Source organism: Carettochelys insculpta, chromosome 1 (genome assembly GCF_033958435.1).
Source record: "Carettochelys insculpta isolate YL-2023 chromosome 1, ASM3395843v1, whole genome shotgun sequence".
Classification (NCBI taxonomy): domain Eukaryota; kingdom Metazoa; phylum Chordata; order Testudines; family Carettochelyidae; genus Carettochelys; species Carettochelys insculpta.
In genome coordinates, this window is record NC_134137.1 from 278,185,929 (window position 1) to 278,203,261 (window position 17,333).

The 17,333-nt window shown below is 45.5% G+C and overlaps 1 protein-coding gene across 1 annotated transcript in view; it reads left to right on the forward strand.

Annotated features, from left to right (window-relative positions):
• The first annotated feature begins 1,478 nt into the window (after positions 1 to 1,478).
• ISX (intestine specific homeobox) overlaps positions 1,479 to 17,333 on the forward strand; it is a 52,205-nt gene continuing 36,350 nt past the window's right edge. Inside the window, exons 1-2 of the mRNA XM_074983847.1 lie at positions 1,479 to 1,662; positions 12,257 to 12,490. Coding sequence (XP_074839948.1) covers positions 1,479 to 1,662; positions 12,257 to 12,490 — 418 coding nt within the window. The remainder of the gene's footprint in view (positions 1,663 to 12,256; positions 12,491 to 17,333) is intronic.

Here is a 17,333-nt window from a genome sequence, read left to right on the forward strand (position 1 = left end):
AGAGGTCATCAGGTGCAGTCACCGGCCTCACAGCAAGACCAAGCACCATTTATATCATCCTTGTGAGATATTTATGTAACCTGTTCACAGGTAACATGTATTAACACGCTTCATTGTGGCTCATGGAGTATTCTGAGACTTTCTACCACCCTTTTTCCCCAGCCCTCCCCACTTGCCCAGTTTCTGCAATCCCTGGAAAAAACTGTCTTTCATCTTATCAGGTTTGTTTTATTGCCTTCTGGTTACACAGTAATTTGGGTCTTAGCTCTACCAAGGGATCCCGTGATGGGAAATCAGCTCGAGGATTGTTAGCTCATTGGACAAATAAGGAAGGGCCTGTCCATACAATTATAGAAGACAGATAAGGAAAGCACAAAAGGGGAACAAGCAGGAAAAGGGAGCCAGATGGGAAATATGGAAAAGACAATCCCAGGAGCATTTACAAAGATTAAAAAAAGGTTTGACCAATTGCATATCTTTAAATGAAGGTTAATGAGAACAAGAAAGAGCGGTAGAGGGCAACTCTTCAGCATTATCCAGGGAATTCCTCCCGCCCTTTAGACACCCAGCTGGGAGGAGGAGACAACTCATGTGAAGTTCTTCAACCAACACTGCAGCAGAGCTGAGAACAAGGAGGGCACTTCTGTGCAGGCGAGTTGACTGCCCCAGGGAGGCAATGTCAGTTTTTCCTGACATGGCTGGCTTGAAGGGAGGATGCTGAAAAAGGCCTACATGGAAGTTTTAAGGAGTTTTGACTTTGGAAGAGGAGGAAACCAGACTCAGTGAAGGATCAGCAGTAAACGTGCAAGTTACAGGCTTGGGCATGTTCTTTTCTCTCTGCTGCAGACGGTCTAATGTATTTGGAAAGTTTACAGTCAGCCACTGCTGCTCATAACTAGGCACAAAGGAAGGAGTTAACTTAGCACTCTCTTATTTTCTCAAGTCAAATCAGTACAAGAAAAAAATGATATTGGGACTTCTAATGGATTCTTACTTAAAAGCAATAAGGAAGATAATCGCTCCACAGACATTATTCACCTAAGTGAAGCAACTCTTTCTTGGGTATTTTTTGCTATGAGTCTGCAGGGAACACTCCTCCTGCTGGGATTACAATGAGATTGTGCAGAGTCCTTTAAAGCTGCAGCAATTTGGGGGTTGCTTTGGGGTGAATGGGACACCTTTTCTCCCATTATCTTCTGGCATTATTTTGCTACATGCTCCAGAGCTATTCTTGGCTTTGAAGTGAATTTAAGGATCGGAAAGAGAAGGTGTGGCCTCTCTCGCACATCGGCAGTCTCTGTTGCTCCCTCCGCCACTGATTGAGTTTGAGAGGGTGCCAGTACGGAAAGAAATAAACCCACTCACCTGTATTTTTCTTAGAATAAGCAAGTGGCAGAGAGCACTAGTGAAGAGGCTTTTTTTCTTCCTATTTGCACCCACAAGGAGAATTGGAATTGGCTTTCTTTCCTCCAAGGAGGATGAAGATGAGTCACTCAAGGGAATGCGACAATCAGGGGAAGCCTGCGCTGTCATTTTCTATTGAGGAGATCTTAAAAAAACCCTTAGCTAGGACCTACGTAAACACTACCCCCAGGACTAGCAGTAGCCATGCCAAAGCAGCTCCAGCCATGGGACCAGGGCCACAGCTGGAACTTGCCAGGGGTAAGCACCGCTTCTACTACTCAATGAAAACTTTTCCCCTTTCCAAGACTCTTCGATGTGACAGTAGAATTTGTACTGTTGTGCCCTTGCAGGAATCTGGGATTTCATTGGTCAGGAGAGGGTCAGCCCCAGACCGTTCAATACACACATATAAATATAATCTTAGCTTGAAACCAAAAAAGATTCTGAGGCTGACTCTGCTTATAGCCATGGCTGCCCTCCCTTTGGGGATTCAGTACGCCACAAAGGCTTCCCAGCACCAGGACAGAGAGATGAATTGTTGTTGTTGTTTGAACAGGCAAGAAACAATGGCCCAGATCCTCAGAGGTATTTTAGGTGTCTAATGCCTCTCATGATTTCCGGGGGAGTTTGGCTTGCAAATTCCTTTGAGAACTTGAGCATATGCCACCTGCGCATTATAACAGTGTGAAATCCAAGAGCGCTGTTGACATTGCAACCAGCTAAAATATCCTGGACCTTTCACTGACCCCACATCCATTTTATTTGTTTTACATAAAGCATCTGCTTCTTCTTCCCTGGTATGAAAGGCCTGAGGGCCTCACTCAGGCCTAATGCTACTAGGGGAACACCAGGGCCAGGTTTTTTCCATGGGCATCAAACTCCATAAAAATGCCTTGGTGTGATAAATTCAGCTGCCCAGATTCAAACAGGAGCAATGGACAATAAGGAGAAAGGTCTCTGTCTGCCATGGGAACCAGAAGGCTCCTCCATAAACTGGAGCAAGCCCCTAAGCAGCAAGGGAGTGTACTTCCAGTGCTACAGAACAGCAAGTGTGTGGCGTTCTTAACATACATTTCCTTAGCTTTGAGCAGAGCTAATTGGAAATTATTTTGTTCTTGAGGAAAATGTCAACTTTTTTTTATCGAAAGGATTGAAAAACAGAGATTTTGGGTTTTCAGATTTTTGACAAAAAGCTGACATTTTCTGCTGAAAGCAGCCACTTTCCATCAAACAAATAAATACCCATCTCTCTATCAAAAAACAGCTAATTTTTAACCATTTGGACCCATCAACACACCTTGTAACAGAGTTTAATAATTATGATTGATTATTTGTAATATAATACAGGTTGAACCTCTCTAGTGTGGCACTCTCTCGTCTTGCATCGTCCGTGGTCTGGCATGATTTCAGTTAGCTGGACAACCCTGTATCACAGATGTGGCCAAGTTTCCTGTGGTCTCATAAAGTTTACTTACAGCCACCAGTCCTGGCTCTCAGTGTTCTGTGCTGTTATTTAGCTGCAATTTACCCCTAAATGTCTGCTAAGAGCCCAGGAAGCAGTGGAAGTGTTGGTGATGTGCTGGACAACATTGACTTCCTGAATTCTCTCATTCTGCACCAGTCAGGTCCCAAGGGTGCTGGACTAGAGAGGGTCAACCTCTAGCACATGGAGATCCCAGTCATTGGGTTTGTTGCACTAAGGCCTTTACAGATGCATAGTAAAAGAGTCCATGTGCCCCAAGAGCTTGCCGTCTAAGTAAGCACTGTGCTCCAGCCTGATTTCCACTCTCTTAGGACCAAGGCAGGTTCTAATGGGGTTGGCTAACCAATATGAACAGGGCCAAATCAAGGCAGCACAGCTAGCTTGGGTAGGGATTTAAGGCGATATTCACAAAAATATGCTCTAGCCCAGTAGCTCTCAACCTTTCCAGACTACTGTGCCCCTTTTGGGAGACTGATTTGTTGGGTGTACCCCCAATTTAAAAACTGTGTGATTACTATAGCATGCAGAAAATTACAAAAGCATCACAGCATACTATTACTTTAAAATGGCTTACTTTGTCATTTTACCATATGATTAAAAATAAATAAATTGGAATAGAAATATTTTCCTTACATGTCGGTGTATAGGACATAAAGCAAAGTAAACAAGTCACTGTATGAAAGTTTAATATGTACTGACTTCACTATGGTTTTTTTAGGTAGCCTGTTATAAAACTAAACAAATATCTAGGTGACTTCATGTATCCCTTGGACAATCTCTGAGTACCCTCAGAAGTATATGTACCCTGCGTTGAGAACCACTGCGGTAGCCAGTCCACGCTGGTTGACAACTGTGTTAGAATCTGGTTTGGCCACAGCTGAGTGTTAACCATCCTTAGCACAGTGGCTAAATGCAATTGTACATTGAAATTTTGGCTCCTTTAATATTAAGAATATGTTTGGCCCTGGTTAAAATTTGATCTGGTCTTTCAGACTGCAGCTCTGCTGATAACGTCCAAGATGTCTTCACCCATGGCTCGAGAACTAGCCTGCTTTCACCAGTGATGACAGAAATGCTAGTGTAAAGTAGCCACCAGTTCTTTTTTTCATTCTTATCAATGGTGGTAAAACCTCCAGTGGCCAGTCTCCACCAGCATTCCCACCATCCATACCACTGGTTCTAGTGTAATGGTGGGAGATTTCCTAAGATGAAGCCTCAGCCTTGGCCGCACCATACCCTGTTCTAACCTATTCTTGAATCATGCTGAAGTCTGTTCTTTTGATCAGTTCTGAAATGTGATTAAAAATCAGTTCAGCCCCCTCCATACTGCAGACCTGCAGCCCGTTTTAACAATTTTGGGCTCTTCTGTGTTTAAGTGAGACTCGGCAGTGCAGCCAATTAACCACTACAGTATAAAATGGACTTTTATGTCTTAACGCTGATGGTTCTGGAACTGAGGCAGGCGTTGGAGTAACCCAGCTTTGTTTCAATTTGCATCCTTGTTGAGCTTGTCAAATCCCAGCCCTGGGTATGACAAGTCCTTATACGGGGCTCCAAAGATGTCAGGGATTCCATTATTACATGTCACTACAAACACATTTCCACCCCAAACGGTTCCAGCTGAGAGCACAGGCAGTTTTCGACTTGTAAATGATGCAGCCAGCACAGCCAGGCCCTTCCCTTGACTTGATGAATTTTAATTTGTTTTTCCCTTTTGTTTAAAAAAAAAAATCAAGCTCAAGCAGAGGAAATTTCATCAGCTTAGAAACTGAACATGGCTGGAGAGAGAGAATGTGATGGCTCTTCAGCCCACTACTGAAAAGTAATAAAGGAGTGTGCACAGCTGTTGTATGCTAAATCAATGCCATTACCCATATGCTTATGGCAATATAAAATATATACTTTGAATAATGATAGTACTTAATACTTTAGATGCACACATAAGCTAATTAATCACTGAAACATGGAAGAGCTCTGTATATTATGTAGCTGGCTCCAACTTTATACATATATCAAGTATGAGGGGCAGGGGCTGGTTCCAGCTGATTGCCATTCTTGATCAAATGGCTTTCAAACACTGGACAAAACTGAAGCTTTTGATTGGCCGGCAATAAAATTGCATGTGTGCTAACAACGCCAAGGAGATGCATGAGTTAGTTGCCCATCTGCTTCTCCAGCAGAACCACCTGGTTGTTCCCCCCCCCCCACCCCATATCAGGTTTATTCCATCAGTAGCAATGACATCCACGGCTGTGTATTTCAGGATAATTACTGTGTTTCATCAAAGTCACTCAACCTTATGCCACATTACACCAGCCTTTGGAATGTTAGATAATGGCCCAACCTACTTCTGTTTTGAGTTACTGAGGGTTAGGTGAGAGCTGCAGTACACAGGGAAACTTTTGTGCAGGACTCTAGGACTGGAAGACCTGTGAGGTTTGCAGGTCAGCACAGTGGGCAGTGGCAAAGCAGGGTGGCTGTCCCAGACTTACAATGGCAGGAGAGGTGCAGGTGAGGAATTAGCAGCATTAACAGAACTGTGGGAACGCTTAGGTGTGGAATAGTCAAAAGTGCTGCAGGTCAGGGTGGAGCTGCATGGAGAAAGGAGCTGGAGGGGCAAGCAGGACCAGAATGACAGAATAGACAGTAGATCAAAAATGAGGTGCATTAGCAGAATTTTATGTGGGAACCTTTGGATGCTGCAGTTCAGGCATGCAATCCATTACCTGGGCCTTTGGAAAAGTTTCCTGCCCACAGCATGTGAACCTCTGTGGGTCTGATTCAAAGCTCACTGGAATTAGTGGGAATCTTTTGGTTGACTTCATGGGATTTGGATCAGGTAACATCTGCTCTCTGTCCCTCATGTTCCTCAGTGCTTAGATTTAAGTAATTTACTTTGCAGAAATTCCCAACAGATGGCCTCTTGTCTGCAGGATGGGGTCTGAAGCACATGAGAATTACCACAGCATATCTGAAAGAGTTCTACACAATTAAAAATGTAACACGGTGACATAGAAGCCAGTTACATCCTGTTGGCCATGGTTTTTTCTCTTTAGTTTTTCTCTCCTCATCCTCACTCTGTGTCCAGATGGAGTAACCTGTAAGCTGTGCGCCTGTGTGGCAACTCAGGAGCCATTCAAAGGCTGCTCACCTGAATAGCAGAGTGTCCACAGCTAGATTTTGTGTTTCTATGGTGGTGCACATTTGCACATGCCTCAAGGTATATAAAATTTATTCTGCACATGGCTTGAAAAAATCTGCACAGGGATGGAAAAGATTAGAGAAAACATTGACAACTGCCTTTTTAGGGGCATCAAATAACATCAGTTATTAGTCCTATGTGCCATGTCCCCAAACGGCTCAGGTGCCATCTGCAGAACGGACCCCCATGAGTGACACAACTTTTTCTGGCAAGAACCATTAGTGTGTCTGATCCCTTTAAGTAAAAATGAAGGGAGCCGTGTTACATCTTATGATAGGTAACCTGATTAATGGCCTGAGTTTTCTTCTGCCGACTTTCATGGAAGTTGGATCTCAATAGGAAGGAAAGCAGGACTGAAATAAACATTTGGCCTGCTACTGGCATCAACATTCCAGCATCAGGAGATCTTTTTATCTTACCAGGACAGTTTGGGTCTGAGAATTAGCAATAGTAGAAGAAATACAGGTTGAACCTCTCTAGTCTGGCACTCTGATATCTGGCAACATCTGTAATCTGGCATAATTTTAGTTAGCTGGGTGACCACTTATCATGGGCTTGGCCAAGTTTCCCACGATCCCTTAAAGTTTGTTTATAGCCACCAGTCCTGGCTTTCAGTGTTCTGTGCTGCTACAGAGCTCCAATTTACCCCTACATGTCTTGTAAGAGCCCAGTAAGCAGTGGAAGTGTTGGTGATGTGCTAGACAATATTGACCTCCTGTGGTCTTGCAGTTCTCTCGTTTGGCACCCATCAGGCCCTGAGAGTCCTGGTCTACAGAAGTTTAACCTGTAGTAATAGTAATAGTCCAAGCTATAGTAATGGGAGGGAGGGAAACCTTGGTGGGTTGCACATTAGCCTGCTATACCCAAAGTTGTCAGTTCCTCCCTTGAGAGGGTCATTAAGGGATCTGGGGTAAATAAATTTAAAAAAATATATCTGCCAGAAATGGTGGTAGGTCATTGCACAAGGGCAGGATACTGGATTCAATTACCCCTGAAGGTTTCTTCCAGTTCTAGGGGATAGGTATACCTCCATATTGCATTATGCTTGTGTTGTTTTGGTTCTCAAGGTCCCCAGTGGGGATCAAGGAATTCATTGCCCCTGTCCTGAGAAATGTTTACATAGTGCTGGTTGTTTACTTCACCACTAACTGTACTCCACCCAGTTTATTGTTGCAGAGAGGCTAGATCAAGGCATGTAATTGAGTAGCTACCAAGTGCTCAGTATAGCAAAATCATCCAATCCATGACAAGCACTTATTTTACAGTGAGACTAACAATTTCCCCCAGTGTTGCTCGGGTCTTTAAGTCAATAATGGTGTGGGGTTTTTTTAGAAAAAATAAAAGGAGAATGTATGTGCTTTATTAAAATAATTGTATTTTTCAAAACCTGCTCCCTGCACACTCTTAGCCTCCTGCCCTGAGCCTCTCCTTACCCCCAACCCTTTGTCTCCTGCACTCCGCGCATGCACCCAGCCCTGCAGAGCTGTTCTGTCTATAGGACAAGGTGGGGTGGCTGCCCTAGGTCCTGCGCTTTTGGGTGCTCTGCAGCAGCTGCCCTAGCTATGCTGTGGATGGGAGGGGCAGGATTACTCGGAGACAGGCCAGGGGGTCGCCTGGGGTGGCAGGCAGCAGCTGTAGGAGTAGCAGGGGGTCGCTGCCTCCACCCCACTCACCATGTGGGCAGCGGGAGTGGCAGCCAGCTGCGCTCCATAGTGCTGCCCTTCTGGCCTCTCGCTTCTCCGCAGCCAGTCGGGAGGGTGGCGGAACAGAGCAGGCTGCCACTCCTGCTACCCGCCTGGTGAGTGGGGCAAAGGAGAGAACCCCCTGATGCTGCCACCACAGCCATGCGCAACCACTGGCCCCGTTGTTGGGGGAGGGGGTAAGGGGTCAGGGTCAGGGTAGAGCAGGGGAAGGGCAGGGTGTAAGGTGGGGGGGTTGCCTCAGGCCCCGCCCCGCTGTCCTTAGCCCTTCCTCACCCCCCCAACCTTGACACCTGTACACCCTCGCATCACCCCCCTGCACTGAGTCCCTCCTGTACCCCCAGCCCTCTGCCCTGAGCCCCACACACCGCCCATGACTTGCTGTTCCCCTTCCCATCCCTGCTGGGGAGGGAGAGCAGAGTGCACATCTCGTCTGCCTCCTGCCCTCCCCAGCCAGAGTGAGTAATGCAGCAAACTGTGCACTTTTCCCTCTCTCCCCGACAGCGAGGAAAGGGAGCAACAAGCAATGAATCCGGGGGTGGGGGAGCTTCAAGGCCCCCCTCCCCAGCACAACCAAACCCATAACTGGCTGAAGTTATGATAAGGGGAAGCCATATATCAAATATGGTTGTTCTGGCTTTTACCATTTAGGAGAATTTCTTGAACAGACAGACAGACAGACAGACACAGATAAGCTCACAGACAAACTCTTTCAAACATATCATAGATATAGAATCAGGACGGGACAAAACCCACAACCCTCTCACCTCTGTTCACAACGTGACTGGCAACAACACAGCTGAAAAAAATTGTTTCCCAAGGATATTTCACCATCAATTGTTGTAAGAAAGAAAGGCAGGCCAGAGAGGCCATTTTGAGTCAGCTGTCAAGGCGATTTCTCTGCACATGACTAATACTCTGCTCAAATTGTGCCAGGCTGAAATGTCACCAACCCTGCAGCAAAAAGCTGCATTTGAAGAGAGGAAAAAAAAATCTCCTTGGATCAAATTCAAAAATGCTTTTTTACAGATTTCTCTCGTGAATATTCCCCGCCAAAATTGTCTGTTCTGAATGCCCCTACAACCTCAGCCCGAGGGCTCACTCCCTTCATCAAATAATAGGAATGTCCAAGTCACAGCAGGAGTGGGAGCAAAACTCCGGTCTTTCTACTGCCAGTTCTGTGCCCTACAGACAAGATCAGCCTCCTTCTTGTTCCTGCCTCTCGGTTTTCAATCCCCTTGCAAAACTACTCTTGATTTTTCCAAATTCCGTTCCATTCTGCCTCTCTGATCTCACAACTCCCCTCTTCCTGCCTGCTCAATCTTTTCCTCCAGAATCCCCAAATATACTTCTGTCATCTATCACTCACTCTCCTCCTCCTCCTCTAAGCCTTTGGCCTCTACAGCTAGGATTATTCTATTGAGAACTTTATACCATGCCCATTTCTGTGCTATCTGAGCACTTCAGTGAAGTGCTTAATGATCTATTGTGCGTGAAAGACTGAAAGATGGGACAATATGTGAAAGACAAGTGTACTGAATTATGTTAGCTATAAAATGTTTTAACCAGGCCAGGCCTTAGGGGAAAGCAAATAAAGCGGTTGCCTTGGGCCCCCCACATGTTCAGGGTGCCAGGCTCCCACTGGATGGGCCCTGCTGTCATTGTGCCAGCTTGGGTGCCACAAACTCTTTAGCCAGGCCTGGTTTTAGTTGCTTCTCCCCCTACCCGCCCTCCCCCTCCCCCCGCCCCAGTGAAGTGAACTCTCTTAGATACTTCTAGTTGGAATATTTCACAATCTTTAATGGATTTCTCCTCACAACGCCCATGTAAAGTAGGGAAATGATATTATCCCCATTTTACTGATGGGAAAGAGAAGTTAGTACAGTGGTTCTCAACCAAGTATACAGAGAGCTCTTGCAGGGAGTACATCAACTCACTTAAGCTTTGTCTACAGGGCCAAGTTATCTCGAAATTACAGCACTTATTTTGAAATAACTGTGGCAGCGTCCAAATGACGCACATACTTTTCGAAATAAATTCCATATTGCAGGTGCATTATTGCAACTCCAGTAAACCTTACTCCCTGAGGAATGATGCCTATTTCAAAATAGGCCATAATGGGCCTCAATGGCACTATTTCAAAATAGTGTAATGGAGCCAGAAGTGATATTTCGATATAGCTGGGTGCTATTTCAAAATGCATTTTGTGCTGGTTATGTTATTTCGAAACAGCATTTTCAAAATATCTGATTTTGAAACAGGGCTGTCGTGTAAACATAGCCCTAGATATTTGCCTAGTTTTACAACAGACTACGTAACAGGCACTAGCAAAGTCAGTGTAAACTAAAATGACTTGTTAATACTGCTCTGTGTAAGATACACGAAATGTCAATACAATATTTATATTCCAATTGATTTATATTTTAATTACGATACAATGACAATGTAAGCCGTTTTACAGTAATAACAGGCTGTGACCCTCTTATAATTTTATGCCTGATATTTCAAGCAAATAGTTTTTAAGTCAGATATAACTTGGGAGTATGCAAAAAGACAAAATCAGACTCTTGAAAGGAGTACAGTGGTCGGGACAGGTTCAGAACTACTAAGCTAGATGACTTGCCCAAGGTCACGAGGAAGTGTTTGGCAGAGCAGGGACTCAGACTGGGTCTCTTCTGCCTAGAGTCCTAGCCAGTGAAACAGGGCTTCCATAAAATGACTTTTAAAAAATGGAGAGACAACGTGGGTGAGGTAATGTCATTTAATGGACCAACTTTGGTTGGTGAGAGTGACAAGCTTTCAGGCAGCACAGAGTTCTTCTTCTTGGTCTATTTAAAAAAGCCTAATCTTAATCACCAATGTCAGGAACCTCAGGGGCCTCCAAAGGACTGAAATAAAAAATCCAACCCACACAGTACTCCTCCTTTCCTCCTTACCAGGTTTGAGAGAAGAGATAGACCTTGCACCGGGGTCTAAAAGTCAACACGCTTAGGCTGTGTTTGATTGTATGTAGAAGTCTCTCCAGATGCTTGTGATAATTTGGACGATAGCATTTGAACAATGGTCCTTTATTGCAAAGAGCCTTTGAGTATTTTCCAAAGCTTTTTCTGACTGTATTTCCTGTGGATCAGCTTCTGTTCTCTGATACTTTTGTGCAACTCCCATTACAGTCATTGTGTATTGGCCCTTTGTCTCAAGGCAATATAATTATCAACACTAGGTAGGTGATTCTAAATAGAATGGTGTAAAACTTATTCAGAAATGAAACCCCATATAGCCTAAAGCGTCAGATACTTTGTCAAGGCCAGAGCTTTAGCCACAAATACAATACATATTAAAAGCCTTTCCATGCAAATAGTAAGGCAAAAAGCACATTGCTATGGGAACGGCCTTACCTACCAGTATCTTGATCAGATTAAAATTCAGCACAACTTCATCTGCCTGTCAGCTCAGATGCTGAGACAGGAAATGAACACTAACCAGGGGTCTTCTTTGTGCTGCAGCTGGATAATGGGACAAAACTTTGACCAGTGTGATAGGCTATAAGCCATGTTCCCTGTGAGCTGCGCACGAGGAGAAACTCAAATGCTGCCCTGTTGACTGGCAGAGCACCCACAGCCAGCAGCATATGTTTCTACTGGTGGTGCACATCCACACATGTCTTGGTGCACACAACAAAATTTATTCTGCTTGTGAGTGGAAAAAATAAGAGGGAATGTAAGTTCCAAACTCTTGCTCAGTTTAAGGCTGCCAGAGATGCATGGCTGAGGAGCAGAGAGGTCAAAGACAAAGCTGGTAAGGTTCTACAGCACACCTTCTGGGTAGCTGACAGGCTGTCCAGGAAAGCAACGTCCAAACCTCCTACATCAGGAACATGCTTGCATGACAGGGACTTGGAGTCTCCAAAGAGTTCTGGGCCTGCTGTTCTAATTCACAGCACCCCAGACTGGAACCAGATTTTCAAAAGAGCTCAGCTCCCAAGTAGGTATTAAGTTTATCAAAAAACTCTTGACATCCAACTTGGTGTCCTCTGGGAAGCCGGTTTTTCAAAGCAATGCCCCATTCAACATGCTGGCTTCTTTTGAAAATCTAACTGCCTGTTTAGGTTCATATCTGGGAGAGGAGATCCCCAAACCACCTGGCCCTGAGGCAGAGTGCTTTTTGGGATCTGGAAAGTAGAGGAAGTAGAGTACAGTAGACCAGAGCAACTGGTGGTTTGGGGCTCCAAGGCTCACCCAAGCTTGTATTCACACTGAAAATGCCACTGGAATAGGTCATTCAAGCCTTGCTCCACAGTTCAACAGGGACAAGCCTGCTCCCATCCATGTCTAGCTATACTAGTTCAGGCTTCCTGCTTCGCTCCCTGCCTGTATGCCGGTCTGAGTTAGACGTTTTTAGTTCCATTCCAACAGCATTGAAGGGTGCTGGTCCCTGACACAAACCACTCATGTACTGTGCCCTTTGCAGATTCCAGCAGCATGTGGAAATCAGCCAGTGCCTTACCACTTGGCCCAGCCTTACCTTCGGCACTTGTGGCCAAAGCCAGCACAGTGCAGCCAGTTCACTGCAGGCACCTCGCTGCCTTGGATGCAAGCCCAGCTACTTTTCTCAGAGAAGATGGGGTATATGAGGACCTAGGGAGCAAGCGAAAACATGAGGAAGAGGAGCTCTGTGAATTCCCAGCAGACCATCCACTCCACAGTGAGTATACTCAGATCCTGCCACTTGGAAGGGTGCTTGAAATCACAGTTCTTATGATGCATTACATGTAAGGGTCACTGTTAAATGTCAGTGGTTACTACCCATCACAACAGTTTCTCTTTAACTTCAGATCCCTGTTGGGTTGCAAATGGGAATAGGACCTATAACTTTGTTTTCCCAAGAGCAGAGTTTTACCACACCAGCTAAAGGAGACATTTCAAGTGGCTGTGGCCTATCTCAAGGAGCAACCTTTGACGCTGCAGGAGCAAGGTGATCCTCCCCCACCACACATGCAACATGGAAGGTGTGTGTTGCACTTATTTTTAGGGCTGGACGTAGCTGGGTAGGAAACCATACCCTTCATAGTAAACAAATTGCAATTCTCCCCTAGCACACTAGGTGGTATGTGACCAAAGTTGTAAAAAACAGGAAGGAGAGAGACGAAAGGACTGGTTCTAGGCAGCAGCAAGGAGGTAGTCGGGGACAATATGCTAATCAATGTGGACCAGGACAGCCAACAGCCAAGCCAAGCTCTAGTCACTGTACCTTTTAATTTCTGTTTAACCAACTTCCTCATTTTTGTGTAATTCCCTTTTCTGAAATTAAATGCCAGAGTGGTGGACTGCTGAGGTGTTCTTCCCACCACAGGAATGTTAAATGTTATTATAATTATATTATGATCACTATTCCCATGCAGTCCTGTAATTGTTACCTCCTGGACCAGATCCTGTGTTCCACTCAGTACTAAATCAAGAACTGCCTCTCCCCTGGTGGGTTCCTGTACTAGCTGCTTCAAGACGCAGTCATTTAAGGCATCAAGAAACTTTATCTCTGCATCTGATCCTGAGGTGATGTGCACCCAGTCAACAGGGGGATAATTGCAATCCCCTATTATTGAGTTTTTTCATTTGGTAGCCTCTGTAATCTACCTTAACGTTTCAAAGTCACTATCACTGTCCTAGTCAGGTGATCGATAATATATTCCCTACTGCTATATTCTTAGAGAAAGGAATCACTATCCATAGTGTTTCTATGGGACATTTTGATTTATTTAAGACTTTTACTTCATTTGATTCTACCTTATCTTTCACATACGGTGCCACTCCACCACCCGCACAACCTACTCTGTCCTTCCGATATGTTTTATATCCCACTATGATTGTGTCCCACTGATTGTCCCCATTCCACCACGTTTCTGTGATGCCTATTACGTCAATCTCCTCCTTTAATATGAGGTACTCTGGTTCCCCATCTTAGCTAGACTTCTAGCATTTGTGTAGAAGCACTAAAAAATTTCCACCATTTATTTGTCCGCCCTCCTCTGATGTATTAGATTCTTTTATATGCGTGTTTCCTGTCTGATCTGGTGCGTATTGTATTATACCCTCTCCTCTCCTCTCTTTCTGATTAAAACCTAGAGAATCTCTATCAACGGACTCTCCTCTAAGAGAAGTCTCTGTCCGATCCACATGCTCCTTCACACCAGTTGGCCTTTTTAATGTTTAGTGCCAGCAGTCTGGATTCACCTTGGCTTAAATGGAGCCCATCCTTCCAGTAGAGGCTCCTCCTATTGCAAAAGTGTCCCCAGGTCTTACTAAAGCTAAACCCCTCCTCCCTACATCGTTGTCTCATCCACACATTTAGACTCTGAAGTTCTGCCTGCTTACCTGGCCCTGTGCGTGGAACAGGAAGTATTTCTGAGAATGCCAATGTAGTGGTCCTGGATTTCAGTCTCTTTCCCAGCAGCCTAAAGTTGGCCTCCAGGACATCTCTCCTACCCCGCCCTACGTCACAGGTACCTACATGTACCAGCACCACCGGCTCCTCCCCAGCACTACACCTAAGTCTATCTAGATGCTTCGAGAGATCTGCAACCTTTGCACCAGGCGGGCAAGTCACCATACGATTCTCCTGGTCATCACAAACCCAACTATCTATGTTTCGAATGATTGGCTCACCCACTACAAACACCTGCCTCTTCCAAAAAACTGGTGTTCCCTCCCGCAGACAGGTATCCTCAGTGCGAGAAGATACCATAACATCCTTTGGAATGAGGGTTCCAACTATGGAATGATTTCCCTCTGCTTCCATTGACTGCTATCTTCCCCTGAGCCTTTCATCCTCCTTAACAGCACTGAGGCAGTCAGACTGGAGGTGGGACAGGACTACACTGCCCCAGAAAGCCTCATCAACAAATCTCTCTGCCTCCCTTAGCTCCTCCAGTTCAGTAAGCCTGGCCTCTAAAACCCGAACTCGATCACTGAGACTCAGGAGCTCCTTGCACTGGGTGCACACATACACCATTCGCCCACACCGGCAGGTAATCATACATGTCAAACTCAACACAATAAACAGGATAGCCACCCACTCTGCTTCTGGCCTTCTGCATGCATTTTCTCCTATGAATAAATTTGATTATATACAGGGGATTTATTAAATGTTATTAAATGTTTGAGATATAGTTTTATAAAATTTTACATGTAAAGGGCTACGTCTACAAGAGCACATGCAGATGGCCATTTCAAAGATTACTAATGAGGCACTGAAATGCATATTCAGCACCTCGTTAGCATGTCACCAGCCACGGCTCTTCAAAATTGCTGCGTTTCGCTCCTGCACAGCTCATCCAAATGGGGGGGCGGTCCTTTTTGAAAGGACCCTGGGAACTTCGAAATCCCCTTATTGCTATCAGCAGATAGGAATATTATCAGCAGATAGGAATAAGGGGAGTTCAAAGTTCCTGGGGTCCTTTTGAAAAGGGCCCCCGTCTGGATGAGCCACACGGGAGCGAAATGCGGCAATTTCGAAGAGCCACGGCCAGCAGCATGCTAATGAGGCGCTGAATATGCATTTCAGCACCTCATTAGTAATCTTCAAAATGGCCATTTGCATGGCCATTTCGAAGATCTGTGCTAGTGTAGACACGGCCAAGGTGGTCAGAAGTAACTAGCACCGTCTAAGCACCCACTCTAAACTCCCCTCTCAAAACTCCCTCCTGTTCACAAACTCCCTGGTTGCTTAGGAGCAGACTTTATAAAGCTTTGGCCTTCCTGGTAGTCCCTCCCTCTGACTCTGATTGGCTCCCTCTGGCTCTGGCTTGACCAATGAGCAGAGAGTTTTTTATTTCAAATCCTGATTAAGGCTCACAGCTTCCAAATGCCAGCATGAGCACACGGCCTTTCAAACAAACACACACAGCTCAGCACTCAAACAAACAGACAAACTCAAGCCCTGAACCCCCAGACAAACACCCACACGCTCCAGACAGCCACTTACCCCGGGGTGCTGTAAATTGCCCTATCCTTCACCACACGAGCTCCTCTCAAAACTCCCTCCTGTTAGCAAATGCCCTGTTTGCAAGCTCCTTGTGAAAGTACTTTAATAGGGTCCAGTGCAATGTGTGGTGCACTCCAAAATAGGCTTGACAAGATCCCCATGTCCCAGGGGTGGCATTGCATTAGCCACATGAGGTTTGCTTAGGGTTGGATATTATGGAAAATCCCGCTCCACAACTCCACCCCACCCACCAAAAGCCCCAGGAAGTCTTCCTTCACTTGGGTGTATAATCTGTTAGGGGAAAGGGACTGGGTGGCCTTCCCTCTTCCTCTCCTGCCCTCTACTATGGCCTAGAAGCCCCATATATGGAAGTGATTGCTTCCCTGTGCCATGACAGTGTCTCCAGGAAAGGCAGACAAGCAAGGGTCATTGAGTGTAGCCTCCTCCTCCTCCGAGTGGGATCCAGTGTCTGTTGTGCATCCATTCCACTGACATTGACTTCAGCAGGCTTTGGAGCAGGCTTCCTATGCAGATGGAGGCATAGTGCAGTGGTTTGAGCATGGGCCTGCTAAACCCAGGGTTGTGAGCTTGATCCTTGAGGGGGCCATTTTAGGGTCTGGGGGAAACCAGGTTTCAAAAAAAATATCTGTCTGGGATGGTGCTTGGTCCTGCTGTGAGTCCAGGGGACTAGACATGATGACCTCCTTCCTAACTCTATGAGACAGGCAGTACTGCAGAATGCAGTAGCTGGTATATACCACTGTGCTGTAGCCCGGGAAGGCCAAGGATTCTGAGTAATGGCTGTACCGCAACTCATTGCAACAGTGCCAGCAGTGGGAATTGGAGGCAGAGGTTTCCTCTGGTCTTGATGCCCTGTGGGAATGGGCATTCACTGCTTGCTTGTCTTCTAACAAGCCTTTGAAGTGGGAGACAGTAATCCTTATCTGAGACCCTGTGCTATAGATCCTGTTTCTCAGAATTTCCTGATAATCTGGTGAAGATGCCACCAGGACCCAGAAAGCAGCTACATGTGTGAGAGAGAAATCAATCTACTTCCAAGGGAAGCTATGCAGGTCTTGAGGGAGAAAGAGGCCCCTGGAGTTGTATGATCAGTACCACGTTCAGGCTGCCTCTACACTTGCATTCCTCTTTTGAAAGAGGCAGGCAAATGAGGGAAATCAAAAATGCAAATGAGGTGCAGATTTACATATCTGGTGTCTCATTTACATATTCTACTTTAAAAGAAGAAAAGCAGTGTAGACACGGCTCTTTTGAAAGTAAACCCCATCTTTGAAAGAACCCTTCTTCCCATAAAAAAAAAAAAGGAAAGAAGGGTTCTTTCAAAGATGGGGTTTACTTTCGAAAGAGCCTCATCTACACTGCTTTTCTTCTTTGGAAAGAAGACTATGTTAAATAAGGTGACAGATATGTAAATCTGCACCTTATTTGCATTTTTGATTTCCCTCATTTGCCTGCCTTTTTCGAAAGAGGAATGCGAGTGTAGATGCAGCCTCACAGGCTAGAGCTTGATGGCTGCAACAGAATCCTGAATGCTGCCTGAAACTGG